Consider the following 14,465-nt stretch of genomic DNA (forward strand, 5'->3'; position numbering starts at 1 on the left):
GAGGATGTGGATGAAATCCGGAGCGCCGAGCCGTCTCTCCTCCTCGCGCTCCTCCTCCTCTTCCCCCTGCTGATGTGCTTGTGAGTCAATGGGGTGGTGGTGGTGGTGGTGGGGGTGGGGGCGGGTTATTTGGTGCTATTTTTACAAGAAACGGGTTGATTTGTCTTAGGCCATTACCGTCTATTACAGCTGCGAGTCTCGGAGAAAAGGTGGGAAGAGGCAGGCGCTGGCATTCTGCCTAAAGACAAATCAATGAAACAAATTAATCCTTCGCAGGCTGCGGTGACACAGTAATCCATCATTCAGAGGGCGCTTTTACACAGCGAATCAGTGAGGTGGTGAAGGCCCGGGGGTGGGAGCGGTGGGGTAAAGGCCCTGGGGGGGTTGGGTGGGGGGGGGGGGGGGGGGGGCGAGGCGGTACACAGCCACGCTCTGGTAACACTGGGGTAATGCCGGAAGGTGCCAGGGAACCCTGTGGCTCAGAGGACTTCCGTTAACACGCTTAAAGTCCATGTTCCGAGCAGGGGAAGAAGGAAGGGGACCTATAGTGTAGGAATGCACTGAGGGCATGAGCACACACACACACACACACACACACACTGAACGCACGTCACCTTGATTGTGTGCTTGCCTCACAACATCCGGATGATGGCTGATGGTTCATGCTATATTTTAATCTGACACCGAGGCAGAAACCCGCACATTAACGCTACAACATAGCCATAAGCTGAAAATCAATGATGGAAAATTCTTGGGCGATGGAATGAGATGGAGGGAGAAATGTTTTATGGTGGGATGAGGAACAGGGAGGAAGGAGCAATTCATTAAGACATTCCTTTGGCTCCGTCTCCAAACCTTACCGTTTGGCGCGGCTCTGATTCCACTGCGGAACGCTGTGCACTGTCAGGGCGATGACATATTCTGGTGCATGGCAAATCACCATGGCTACGGCCTCTAAAGGCTTAAAAGAGACCAGGTGTCGGCGTCCGCAGACGCGTGGAGACCACACATCCGCGGGAACCACAGCCTGCCACGGAGATGGCGTTGAAACGATGGCTGCTCTGCTTCTGCCGGTGGCTACATGCTAATGCACCACGACATGGCCAATTAAAAACCTCAAGTCTACGCATGTGATTGAGTCATGTGATCAGCTCCCCAGCAAGGAATTAATCCTGACCAATCAAAGACATATGTAAAACAGGCTATTCTCTCTGATGAATACTGTAACGGCAGACAACAAAAGGATTTCCGCTCCACTGGGAATACCGGGAGGGGTGTGGGGGTGGGGGGGGTAGGGGTTGTTGGTGGAAAAAAGACACACAGACGATAGATTGATTATTTTTATTTACATTGTTGCAGTGTTGCACTTCATGTTAGCGACGTTACATCATGTAGCAAGCTTCAAGATCATGATCCTATGGCCCAATTGCAACCTCTGCTTCACAATGTATTTGGTCATATGTGTTTCTGCTATCCTTGTTGCTTCCCTGCTAATATTAATCAATCGGTGACTGATTGTCACTGTGGACAGGTTCAGAGGTCAGGGTTAACCCATGTGTTGCGTTGTGGTGTGTGTTCGAGGGTGAGAGGATACCGACATATATATGGCAGAAGACCCTAATTGCTTGTTATGCTGCTATTGTGTCCCTTACCTTAATCAGAAATATCCAAAGAGTCATACGTGCATCTCTATTTGCTTTTATTTGGTAAAGACACAAAGAGGCATAAGTTAACAAAGCGGGAATACCTGAAAATCATCTGTGGAGGAAACATGGGGTAAAGGGATCATGGATACAAAGGGAAGAGAGAATAAGAGAAAGACAGGGAGGGAGAGAGAGAGGGAGAAGAGAGAGAGAGAGAAAGAGAGAGAGAGAGAGAGAGAGAGAGAGAGAGAGAGAGAGAGAGAGAGAGAGAGAGAGAGAGAGAGAGACAGAGAGACAGAGAGAGAGAGAGAGAGAGAGAGAGAGAGAGAGAGAGCGAGAGAGAGAGAGAGCGAGGGAGGGGGGAGGTCGCTCAGGGCAGAGGAGCAGAGAGCCCTGATCGTGTGAGGAGGAGGAGGAGATGGAGGAGGAGGAGGAGGAGGAGGAGGAGGAGGAGAGCACAGAGAGAGCAAGGAGGAAGTGTTGGATACAGCCAGTAGGGTTGGACGCGTGGGGAGATATTGCAGCCAGTGTGAGAGGCTTTCCAGGAAAAGCCGGAGCCAGCATCCTGTATGGAAAAACACGGAAAGAAGCGGTATAACAAAACATGTCTCTTCCTTGACATCACAGACTCTCTGCATCCCCCCGTTGTGTGCTTTAACAGTTCGCTGTAAAAGCCGCTGCTGACGTAACAGGCATCATTTTGTCTATTTATTGTCCTTCGTGTAAACAAAGTCATTTATTTATGGGAGCCTATGGTGGAGGAAAACAAACATGTACTGATTAATTCCTTAAACATGGAATCCTGCGCGGTTTCTGAGTTTCCAGCAGACGTCGTCATCGAGGTCCCTGTGCACTGCATATGTGATGCACGTGGGCACCCTGTTTGCGTGTGTGTGTGTGGTGTGTCTGTAGGTGTGTGTGTGTGTGTGTGTGTGTGTGTGTGTGTGTGTGTGTGTGTGTGTGTGTGTGTGTGTGTGTGTGTGTGTGTGTGTGTGTGTGTGTGTGTGTGTGTGTGTGTGTGTGTGTGTGTGTGTGTGTGTGTTTGTGTGTGTGTGTGTACATAATGAGTGGTTTCTTAATGTCAGTTCAAGAACGGTATGGGGGGAGAGTGCGAGAAAGAGAGACAGAGACAGAGTGAGGGAGAGAGAGAGAGAGAGAGAGAGAGAGAGAGAGATAGAAAGAGAGAGAAGAACAATATTGTGGAATGTTTGCAGGACTGCCCTAAAACTCAGCCATCCTATTTGTCAGTGTTTTACCTCAACTTTAAGGTCAAAGGTCATAGGGAACATCGGAGGTAATCTGACTAGGCTATCACCACCCCCAAAACACATACACACAAACACACACAGACACACACACACACACACACACACACACACACACACACACACACACACACACACACACACACACACACACACACACACACACACACACACAAGAGGAGTAAACACACAAACATGTGTGAGTGCTTTGGGGAGATCTTTATGGGTTCTCAATTTGGTTGCAGAGCCAGGCGTAAATGGTAAATGTTCACATGGCTTTCATTCGCTCATGTATGTCAACACATGCTTGTGTACTGGCACGTGCATACTGCCTCCATGATACTATCTGTAACGTCTATCCTGGTAGTCTCTGCTTCAGTATAGACCGCGATGAGGGATTGTGTTCGTTTTATTCCCGGAACACGCAAGGTTAAAGGCTCCTAGCTTACAGAAAATTCCGTGAGGATGTTTTTGGGAAACAAGGCTGAACCGGGGGGTCGAAGGTCAAGCGCTTTAAGCAGAGTAGTGTTCCCTCAGAGGAAACACACGCTTCATTTAGGCTTTAACTGACACACAACGCACAACTGATTCATTCAAGCTGATCATTTGGAAATAGGTCACATATAAATATCTGTTCCTCTGCAGCTCCTCGGGTAAACCACCTCAGCGCTGTGCTCTCCCCATGAGAGTAAACACGAGGTCAACGAGTCAACCAGATCTGAGGCCGGGCCCTGGGTGGTCAGTGCCCCCCCCCCCCCCCCCCCCCCCCCCCGCCCGCTACATGTGTCAGTATCGGCGTCTCTGTGTTGTTTTTTTTAATGCCGGGGCTAATTTGGAGCCCTGCCATAAATGAGTGGCCGTCCTGGAGTCAGCGCTGTCAACGGGGCCACAGCGACGCTTGGTTACGCGTCCTTCTGTTCGGTGGGTGAAACCCAACACGCTGCGACAAAGGGGGAAGTCTACGCTGAAATGAAAAAAGACTTTGCTTCAGATTTCCATTTGTGGTGGAGATAAATCTGGCGGGTTTACAATGTGGGTGGGTCACTTGAGCATTCAACAATGTCACTAGCAGTAAATGATGAGTGGTGTTTTTTTTTCTCATGTAAAGTATAGCAACAGTCTGAACGTAGCCACTCCTCACACCCAGAAAAGGGATGTATCCACTCTCAGATGTGGCAGTTCTGATAGTGTGCAGCCCCACAGGAAGCCACGTTGTACACGGCGTGTGTATTTATTGTGCACTGCCGTCAGGACAAATGTAATATATATTGTTGGTTAACACAAACATTCACGGGCATTTATGTTGGAAACTAAATACAATGTAAGAAAAATGCATGCAAATAGCTGAATATACAGTAGATCTCTGGAGTGAGTGTGTATGTATGTGTGTGTGTGTGTGTGTGTGTGTGTGTGTGTGTGTGTGTGTGTGCGTGCTTGCATGTGTGCGTGCATGTGTGTATCTGTGTGTGTGTGTGTGTGTGTGTGTGTGTGTGTGTGTGTGTGTGTGTGTGTGTGTGTGTGTGTGTGTGTGTGTGTGTGTGTGTGTGTGTGTGTGTGGTGTGTGTGTATCAATGTGGTGTATGTGTGTGAAGGAATAAAGCAACAAAAAAAGTATGTTGTAAAGGCTTCATTTCTATCTGCAAGGCATATTTGTATGGATGTCAGCCTTTGCCAAGTGGACATATTTCGTTTAACAAATTATTAATAATTAATTAAAACGAATTACATTTACATGTGTGCTATAAGCCTATAACGTTATATAGCAAAGTGTATGTTGTAGCATTTACTGTATTATTTGATTGGTGTACAATTAAATAAAAAATCTGCTTAATTTCTTCTCCTAACTCCAAGCACTGTCTGTGTTCATTCATCTTCAGCTGCAGAACGGTGAAGCTACATTTAATGTCTAATTAGGCACCCGCTGTGTGTTGGTTTTAAAAAAAAACATAATCGGAGAGCTGAGGTGATGCAGCTTAATATGTTTACTGACGGGAGCTATAGCATCATGGTTATTTTTCCACTCATCATATAGGTGCACAGAACATATCAATAAGCCTACCAACTTCCCTGAGTGAACGTGCACACAACGCCCCCCCCCCCCCCCCCCCCCCCCCCCACACACACACACACACACACACAAACATAAAATATAAAGAGAGAGTGGTACACGTAAAACACAGCCTTCGTTCCCCGGTCCTTAATATACGCTAGTGGCCTAGTTATTAAACAGTTTTGCGGTATTCTTTGATGTATTCTTCAGCTAATGTCTGGCCTTTGTCGTTGAACTGTTCCTTGGTGTGTTGTCGGCTAATGTGTCGATGGGATGAAAGGTAATCCGCGTGTAGAATTCCAAAAGCGCAGCTATCCTTGTTGGATTTCTCCAGAATTCAACCCTTGCCCTCCAGTTATCCTGAAATAAATTACCTCAAGGGTGAAATGCTTTTTTGCTACCCGAATGGAGCCTGGCTTGAGCCTTGACTTCCAAAGGCATGGTCAAACAGATATACCCCTGTTTACGCCTTTAAACCACTAGGCCTACCCTGCGTCTCCATGCGTTTTCTCTCCACCAGCCCGGTTAACTGACGTGGACCCCTTTCACCAAAACCAATCACCCTTTATTTGCTGTCATGTAACGTTTAGTCCCCCTGGGCCTGTGGCTCGATTCATAAAAGTTATGGAGGATTTGTTAGTAATGCTGTTCTACCAGAGAGAGGGCTGTTTCGCATTGGATTCGGATCTCGTCCTTTTTTCTCGCTTTCATCGATTTTTAACACTATTAAAAAAAATGTGTAGGCACATGGCTGCTGGTAGCAGCAGCATGCATGCAGCCGTGTATTTTCTTGTTGTTGATTTTGTGTGTGGTTTACAAAAATATATAGTGTTGCACCATTTGGACCACAAGGGTTTGAGTGTTAATGGATTTATGATCACCGTCTAAGGGACCGTACAACGTAATTAGCACATACGCTCTAAAGAGATGATAGCGCAATAAAGCCATTGCCCAAAGCAAAATCTGACAGTCCCTAACTTCTAACTTCACTCCAACCTCAAGCTAATTGGCAAAGTCATTCAAGCCTTATTGTCTCAAATTAGGCTTGTAGTTTTTGGAAGGAGAAGGGGCTGTATTCCGTTACATAGGCCTACGTACCAACCTAAATAAAGCAAGACTGAAAAAACAAAAACTGGGATTAGTTTCAACATCAGTCTACATGACAGCGTCTCTGCATTCAAACCTATAGCCTACTCAAAGAATATACTATAGCCTAGTTCAAACTCTCCTTCAATATTATTTTTTATTTCATTTGAATCTGTTCGTAATTTTCAGTTTCTGTCTATTTGTTTGTTTGATTATTTGTTCTTCCACAGGATTGTGTATTTCTGCCTGATTTGATTCTAGAGTTCTGGCCTCCTATTTGGTGAATCATGTTGTTGTTTTAGATGCTGCAGCCATAAGTGGGCATTACAAGCCCCACGACAGCGGCCTGTCGCTGTTTCTCTCGTGTAGCCTTTCCATTAAGAACGATTAGATGATTCCTATTGAAAGTTACTGATCCATAGAGAAGAGGCAGAGGATAAAAGTCGATTTCAAGTGACCTTCTCGTCCTTTTCACACCATTTTGTGCCCCTGAATCGTTGGGGATCAGTTTGGTGAAAGATCCCTCTTCTCTTTTCAAACTAAAGTGGAGAGGTTGCAAAGCCCCTCGAAATAGCCTATAGGAGGGATTTATTAAATTATGAAAGTGTAACGGCCAAAGGTTAAATGCTTTCTGATTTTAAATACGAACGCTTTTGTTTTCACAGTTTATGTGTGACGGAAAAAGAATTGTATTTTACCAAGATGTAAATAGTGCCCTACCCCAATCAGTAGGAGCCTACAACACATTCAATGAACTAGGCTACATTTCAATTAAAGCCATTTAAAATGTGTTATGATTGAAACTATCATGTTTCCATCCATCCACCCCTTCTGTCTCAAGAGATGCTGAAGTGGTCTCCGTCACTCCGTGCGTCGATCTTTTTCAATAACTTTTTTAAATGATGGCCGGAGAAAGAAAAATAACAGCTAAAAAAACAAGGACTAGGCCTACTTCATTATCCTTGGACGATGGTCCTACTAAACAGCAGATCGTGATCTGTCTGTACTCTTTCATAAATCTCTATTATTCGACTAAACACAAACACATATTTCCCTTGGAGGAATACAACCTACATTTTAATTATTTACAGCAACATCAAATAATTAGAAAACGCATGCACGGAGGAATGTTGTGGAAACTAAACATTATATATAACGATAAGACCCTTGGTCAATGTGTGCAGTTTAATAAATTCCAACTGCATTCTACAGCCTATATAACCGTAGTCAGACAAGTGCAAAGTTATTTTTGATGGCTAGAAGCTGCATCTTATTAGGTAACCACATGGTAGTCATGCTATGCTGGATATGAGCCCTATTAACCCCGATTGTATTATTCAAACAGCCCGGGCGCCTCGCAGGGAATGTGAGGGGCCAAGCTATGCGACACATTGGTTCAACTACACTTTCTGCATCTATGTTTTCTGGGGCGTTTTGCATTTCAAGTTACTGCTGATCATGTCCAAGTCAATAATGCACTCATTTTTTGGCAAACACATTTTGAGAGATAATCAGAACTGGGATAGCTTGACACCAACCTCATAGGGCAACATAGAACGAGTATTTAGACTACATGATTTTGGGAAAAATACTTTGGATTGGCTGCAGGAACTAAGTTCAAAATGCAATGTGACGGGGAGGGGGCTTTAACTCTGTGTGTGAGTGTAGGCCTATCCGTCTGATGACTTTTCTATTTCCTCTACATTTTGTAAATCTTGCCTTGTCTTCAAACACGATGGTTTAGCGGTGTGTGGACGTCAAGTAGGTCCTGCAACCTAATTACTGTGCTACCAGAACTTATCCGTTCAAGCTCGGTTGATAGGCAAAATGTGTGTTCAATTGCATTTATCCCACACTTATCTTTTGAGCACTCTCCTTTATCATTCTAACACTTAAAAAGATAAGGACAGACTGACGGATAGAAAGGACTTCTGTCTAAAATAATTGTAAATTTCGACCTTAATGAAATAGCCGTGATGTTATTGTCCCCAAAAGTTAGTCTAGGAGAGGACAAGTCCTTATGGAGTTTATATATTTATATAGTTAAATATTTATATAGTCAGGCTATATATTTAAGTACATTAATATTTAATATATAGGCATATGCTTATTGATTTTGAATGCATTAAATTAACATTGCATCTAAAATATAGAGAATAGTTTATTCGTTGAGTCTATTGCTCGGTTTTGGATTCGAGCTGCTCTCGACGTGCCTCACACATACACACACACACGCACACACACACACGCACACGCATGCACGCACACTCTTACACACACACACACACACACACACACACACACACACACACACACACACACACACACACACACACACACACACATACACACACGCGCGCACATGCTTTCAAGGCTGCAAACAGCGTTACGGAATACACGAATTTGACGAGAAAGCTGACCAGTCTGAGCCCCAACAACACAAAACATGCCCAGTAAATACAAATTCTACTCACATTAGTCGCCAAAAAAAGTTGCATCCTATTCGTAACGGTGGCATCCTTTTCTACAGTTTACTCGGCGGCGGAATACTCTTTGGAGTTTACGGTCATGCGGCACAGGACCCAATACATCTCTAAAAGGAAGTGTGTGTGTGTGTGTGTGTGTGTGTGTGTGTGTGTGTGTGTGTGTGTGTGTGTGTGTGTGTGTGTGTGTGTGTGTGTGTGTGTTTGTGTGTTTGTGTGTGTGTGTGTGTGTGTGTGTGTGTGTGTGTGTGTGTGTGTGTGTGTGTGTGTGTGTGTGTGTGTGTGTGTGTGTGTGTGTGTGTGTGTGTCTGTCTGTATGTGAGCCTGTGTGCTAAGGAGAAGAACAATAGATCTCCTACTTGCCTTCACTGGTGCTCCCCTTGTCCGCGTAGAGAGATAGTGTTCATCTGGTGGAAGACGTGGCCGACGCTTGTTCTTGTATCGCTGCACTGTCCACTTTATCCTTTCTCTCACCGGTTCCTCCGCCGCATTTTACCCCTGCTCCCATTCGCTGTCTCTCTCATTCTCACTCTTCTCTCGCAAGCTCTCCCTCTTTTTTTCCCTCCATTCTGCAGAGTTAAATCTTAATGATACACTTACGCTGGATTCTTTGTCTGCTTTAATCTTATTCGTTTCACCTTTTCAAAGAGCTGGATACATGAGCGCCGAGTCGCGGTGGAATGTCCCGTGACAGGGACGGGGAGAGAGAGCTCTGTGTTGCTGAATACTTCAATTCCCCCATCCCTCTTATGCCTTTCCAAAAGGGGGGACTTGCATATTACGCTCCGTTATATGTGCTTATATCTCTATATAGCTACTTAAGCTAAAGCTACTTTTTAAAATGATTTAGAATCGATGTCATTTGAAAGCTACAAATTGTGTATTTATAGGAAATACGTAGCCAATGCTCCTATATTTTGGGAAAATCTTCTTGCATGAGCAAAGGTCTGTTATTTGTTGTATCCCACACCCCTACACATACGCAATCATCAATCATTAATACAGTTCGTTCTGTAATTGATAAGCACCAATAATATGTCAGAAGTGCGTGTGTGTTTGCCCTTGTTTCCACCCATGCGCCACTATTACGCAAACGAGTGCATATATCGGGCCAGCTAAATAACAATTTCAAGACTCATGAGAGGGGGAAAAAAACGAAAAGAAACTGCTCCAAAGTGTGTACACATTTTGAATTTTAAAAATGAATGTGATGGATGGGGGACTCTACAGAGCAATTAGGTTGTAATTGTACATCGTACGCTAGATGGCAGCCCGATCCAGACATTTCTGAGTCGGATGGTCGGGAGCGGAGAGATCCCCACCAACAAATAGTCGGAATCCCCCTTGCAATTCTCCAACAACTTCACGTGCATTTGTATTAATACCGTTATTAGGAGCTTCATTCGGCGGTGTCTGGTGACAGACCGGGCTCATATGCATCGATGAACCATTAATATTCCACATGATGTGATCTTATTCCAATATTTCCTGCCGCGTGTTCCGCATGCGATTCGTCCAAAGCAGTGTAGGGATTTATACGCAATTTTTTTCAGTGCATTCGCCTCGTGTATCAGATCGACACGTTTCTAACAATATGTAGGGTTTTGCTCGCTACGCGACAGTGTAACATTTATTTACGAGGATATACCGCAATGCGCATGGCTGCAAAAACCCATAAGTGTCTAATAAGCGCCGCGACGCGACAATAATGAATCCGTTGCGTTTCATAATAAGGATAACAGTTTAACACAAACCATTTCAAACTTTGGGCAAATCTGTGCAAGTCCCCCTTTCGCATCAGCGGCAGCGGCGCACGTTTGTTTATTTCACTTGCGTAAAGCTTTGTCCCTGATTTTTTTTTGACCCGCTTTTTCAGATATTCTATCCAGGTTTTTCCTCCTCTTTTTGGTGACAATAGACGGCCCATACTAATCAGGTTTCAAAGTAAATAGCAACGCGGGGTGAGCTCAATGTAAATGGTGCTTGTCAGAGCCCCCGAGTCGTAGGTAGGCAAGGAACGGAGGAGGACTCCAACCAATGGAGAGAAAGAGGCTTGGCTAACCTTAGCCTCCCATTTTCTCTCTCTCCCTCCCTCTCTCTCTCTCTCTCCCTCTCCCTCCACCCCCGCCCCCCCCCCCCTCCTCAATGCAGGGCTCTGGCCAGTCAGTCGCCTTTGATTATCAGTTGCCAGCAGCCTCTCTCTTGGCTCCTTGACACGAGCACCATATAAGGCGCAGCGATCTCCATAGAAACGTGTCAGTTTCAATAGTAGTGTCAAAGTTCACTATATACAGACATTCGCGCAGATCCCCGTTTCGGAAACATTGCTGCGCTGGTCCTCCCGTTTAAGCGCATTCATTTTTCGGGTCTCTCCTTCTTCTTGCATATTCTATTAGGTTTTTTTTTCTTTTTATCTTTTCCCCCGTTCGCTCTATTTCTATTGGAGAGGTGAAAACTACACGGACACTTCGGCACCGCGTTTTTTTGCTGGGGCGAGATGAGGTTTATTTAAGAATATAGATGTGCAATCCTCCCCTCCTGCAGCGAAAACGGGAGTAAGGAGCGAGGAAGAAAAGAGAAAGGAATTTATTTCTCCGCAGCACTTTGGATCGCGTTGTCTTGCAGAAAAGATTTGATGCTCGTTTCTGCGTCCATGTGAATCGCCCTGTCTCCTTTGTGGCTATTTTATACAGAACTGCAATTTGTTACGTCTGGCTCCGGTTTTTCTACAAGATTTTAGTTCCTGAATGGCTGTGTGCAATTTACCTTGGAACTGGCCTCCCGATACTTGCACATCCTGATCGGGTGCCTTTTTCTATCGCCTATTGCTATTTTGAATGTATTGATCGCTCCTATACTCTCTCTGCGCAACCTATGAGATCGCTCGCTCAAATTTGACTTTCCACTGTCGTCCTTTTTTGCGAGATCTCTCTCTCTTTTTCTCATCGGCACGGTCCACATACACCAGCGAACATTTCGCTTTATAGCACTTTTCGTGGCCGAGATATGGCAATGGTAGTCAGCGTGTGGCGCGATCCGCAAGAAGATGTGGCCGGAGGACCTCCGAACGGCCCCAACCCAGCAGTTCAGCCGGCGAGGGAGCAGCAGCAGACGGCGTCGGCGGCGCCGCACACCCCGCAGACTCCCAGTCAACCGGGACCCCCGTCCACACCGGGGGCTGCCGGCGACAAGGGGAGTCAGAATTCCGGACAAAGTCAACAGCATATAGAGTGTGTGGTGTGCGGAGACAAATCGAGCGGCAAACACTATGGCCAGTTCACCTGCGAGGGATGCAAAAGTTTCTTCAAGAGGAGCGTTCGGAGGAACTTAACGTATACGTGTCGTGCCAATAGGAACTGTCCCATTGACCAGCACCACCGCAACCAGTGCCAATATTGCCGGCTGAAGAAGTGTTTGAAAGTGGGAATGCGGCGGGAAGGTGAATATATTTTTGTAAAGCCACTCATGATCACGCGTCTTAGTAGCAGGCGAACAGGGGCTGCCATGTTGCATTAAGGTCAAAGGATATGGCGAGGCAATAGGCCTGCTGCAGTCTTCATCGCGGGTTTTATTTAAATAAATATGTGCCATAGGGATAAGTAGGCTATTTTCCTCTCTGTGAGGAGACTCACAACAGAGAGACGGCTTACAAAATACACAGTGTGTAGAAAAAAATCTATTTTAATTGTCAGGGTTATTTATTATCTTTGTTAATCTTTCCAAGCACAAGCCTTAGCCACGTGAAATTAATTATTATTGAGCTGGAATATTTCATAGGTTTCAAAGCACAGCTGTGCAAGGGATGGGTTTGTTCGTGTGTGTGTGTGTGTGTGTGTGTGTGTGTGTGTGTGTGTGTGTGTGTGTGTGTGTGTGTGTGTGTGTGTGTGTTTGTGCATACATATCTACGCGTGTGTGTATGTATGTGAGTATATGTGTACGTGTGCGTGTGCGTGTGTGTGCGTGTGTGTGTGCGTGCGTGTGTGTGTGTGTGTGTGTGTGTGTGTATGTGTGTGTGTGTGTGTGTGTGTGTGTGTGTGTGTGTGTGTGTGTGTGTGTGTGTGTGTGTGTGTGTGTGTGTGTGTGTGTGTGTGTGTGTGTGTGTGCGAGCGAGCACGTACCCGTCTGCTTGTACAAGCGTGTAGATGTACCATAGTCGTTTATATTTGTATAGTGGGACTGGTGTGTCTGTTAAAATGAACCGACAAGACTCCGTCTTTCTAGCCCCATATGCTGACTAGACAGCCCAGCCATCTTCAATGAAGTTGTGCTGGGATCGTTGTGTTCCCTGCTATCATCAGAGGCATCACAGGCCGTGGCTTAGCCCCATCGTAAAACCCTTCTTAAATAAGACAATTTCATAAATTATTGAATACAAAAATGATGTTTATAGGAATTATCGAGTGGAGCCATTGTGGAAATTAAATAAAGCACTGATTTATTTATTGTATTGATACTATCAAATATAGAGACGTGGGTTGCTCACGTGACCTTTTGTACGGGTTAAAGGGTCCAATTCTAAATTAAAACAACATTTCACAAGAAAAATAGATTTGTAATGGTTAACCGTACCGAGATAATAAAGAATAAGATAATTTTGTCCAACTACACCCAAGGACCCCTCATCTATTAAATGATATCTCTGTTGGGTCACGCGCGCTAGCAATAGCGTCTGTATTATTGATGTTAGTGTAAAGCTATAACTCTATATCTATATTTTAATAATACAAAACAAAAGCAATATCTGATCAAAGGGAGTAAAAACCCATAAAACATGACTGTATTTCGCCCCGGGATGCATATTCACAATTAGAAAAAAAAAACAGTCTACGTTAACACGCAGGCCCTCACACACAAACAGATAACAGTGTAATTCGGATTTAAACACATTTTGTAAGTTAGTCTTCGGGCAGAAAACAATAGCTGAAGCTTTAGCTCGCCGTAAGGCTCGTAGCTTTGCTTGTCCACACATAAACAAATGTTTATCAGTCCTGGATGCACATTTCCTCTCCTTCTCTTTCTTTTTGTCAGCGGTTCAGCGAGGACGAATGCCTCCAACCCAACCGAACCCAGGCCAGTACGCCCTCACCAACGGAGACCCGCTGAACGGCCACTGCTATCTCTCCGGATACATCTCGTTACTGCTGCGGGCCGAGCCTTACCCCACGTCCCGCTATGGAAGCCAGTGCATGCAGCCCAACAATATCATGGGCATCGAGAACATCTGCGAGCTGGCGGCTCGCTTGCTCTTCAGCGCCGTGGAATGGGCGAGAAACATCCCCTTCTTCCCCGATCTGCAGATCACCGACCAGGTGTCCCTTCTCAGGCTGACGTGGAGCGAATTGTTTGTGCTTAACGCGGCTCAGTGCTCCATGCCTTTGCATGTGGCCCCTCTGCTCGCCGCGGCCGGCCTGCACGCCTCGCCGATGTCCGCGGACCGCGTCGTGGCTTTCATGGATCACATTCGGATCTTCCAGGAGCAGGTCGAGAAGCTCAAGGCCCTTCACGTGGACTCGGCAGAATACAGCTGTATCAAGGCGATAGTGCTCTTTACATCAGGTGGGTACCAAAAACCGAGAATCACACCATCAGACATGCTCCCAGACATACTCCCAGACATACTATATATGGGACACAAGGGCGAGAAATCACAGAGAATAGACGGAGCGAAGAGGGATTGCAATGGGGAAGGCATTGGGGGGAACATGGCTGTCAGGTTTAGGCTACTCGTTGATTTGGCAGTGTTTTGACAACAGCTTGCTGCATATCCACTTGCATACATTTCCATGTCACTTATGCCCATAGCATGAGACATATAAACACACCCAGATTAAGGAAGCGCTTACGTTTTTTAATGCATAGGGCCATGCCAAATAATTTCAGGAGTAAGTTAATTAAAAATATATAATAGTCCATGAAGCATTTCAGCAATGTGTGGCCA

The 14,465-nt window shown here is 45.5% G+C and overlaps 1 protein-coding gene and 1 long non-coding RNA gene across 2 annotated transcripts in view; one reads left to right on the plus strand and one right to left on the minus strand.

Annotated features, from left to right (window-relative positions):
- Nucleotides 1-1,326: 1,326 nt before the first annotated feature.
- On the minus strand, nucleotides 1,327-8,882 carry LOC132459648 (uncharacterized). The gene is made up of 2 exons (XR_009526282.1): nucleotides 8,519-8,882; nucleotides 1,327-2,208 (listed from the first exon to the last, which is right to left on the minus strand). It is a non-coding gene; the product is annotated as an uncharacterized LOC132459648 (long non-coding RNA).
- Nucleotides 8,883-10,691: 1,809 nt separating this feature from the next.
- Nucleotides 10,692-14,465, plus strand: part of nr2f1a (nuclear receptor subfamily 2, group F, member 1a) — a 7,805-nt gene continuing 4,031 nt past the window's right edge. The window contains exons 1-2 of the mRNA XM_060054303.1: nucleotides 10,692-11,966; nucleotides 13,556-14,083. Of these exons, the coding sequence (XP_059910286.1) occupies nucleotides 11,534-11,966; nucleotides 13,556-14,083 (961 nt within the window). The 5' untranslated portion in view covers nucleotides 10,692-11,533. The remainder of the gene's footprint in view (nucleotides 11,967-13,555; nucleotides 14,084-14,465) is intronic.

The sequence above is a fragment of the Gadus macrocephalus genome, chromosome 6 (genome assembly GCF_031168955.1).
Source record: "Gadus macrocephalus chromosome 6, ASM3116895v1".
Classification (NCBI taxonomy): domain Eukaryota; kingdom Metazoa; phylum Chordata; class Actinopteri; order Gadiformes; family Gadidae; genus Gadus; species Gadus macrocephalus.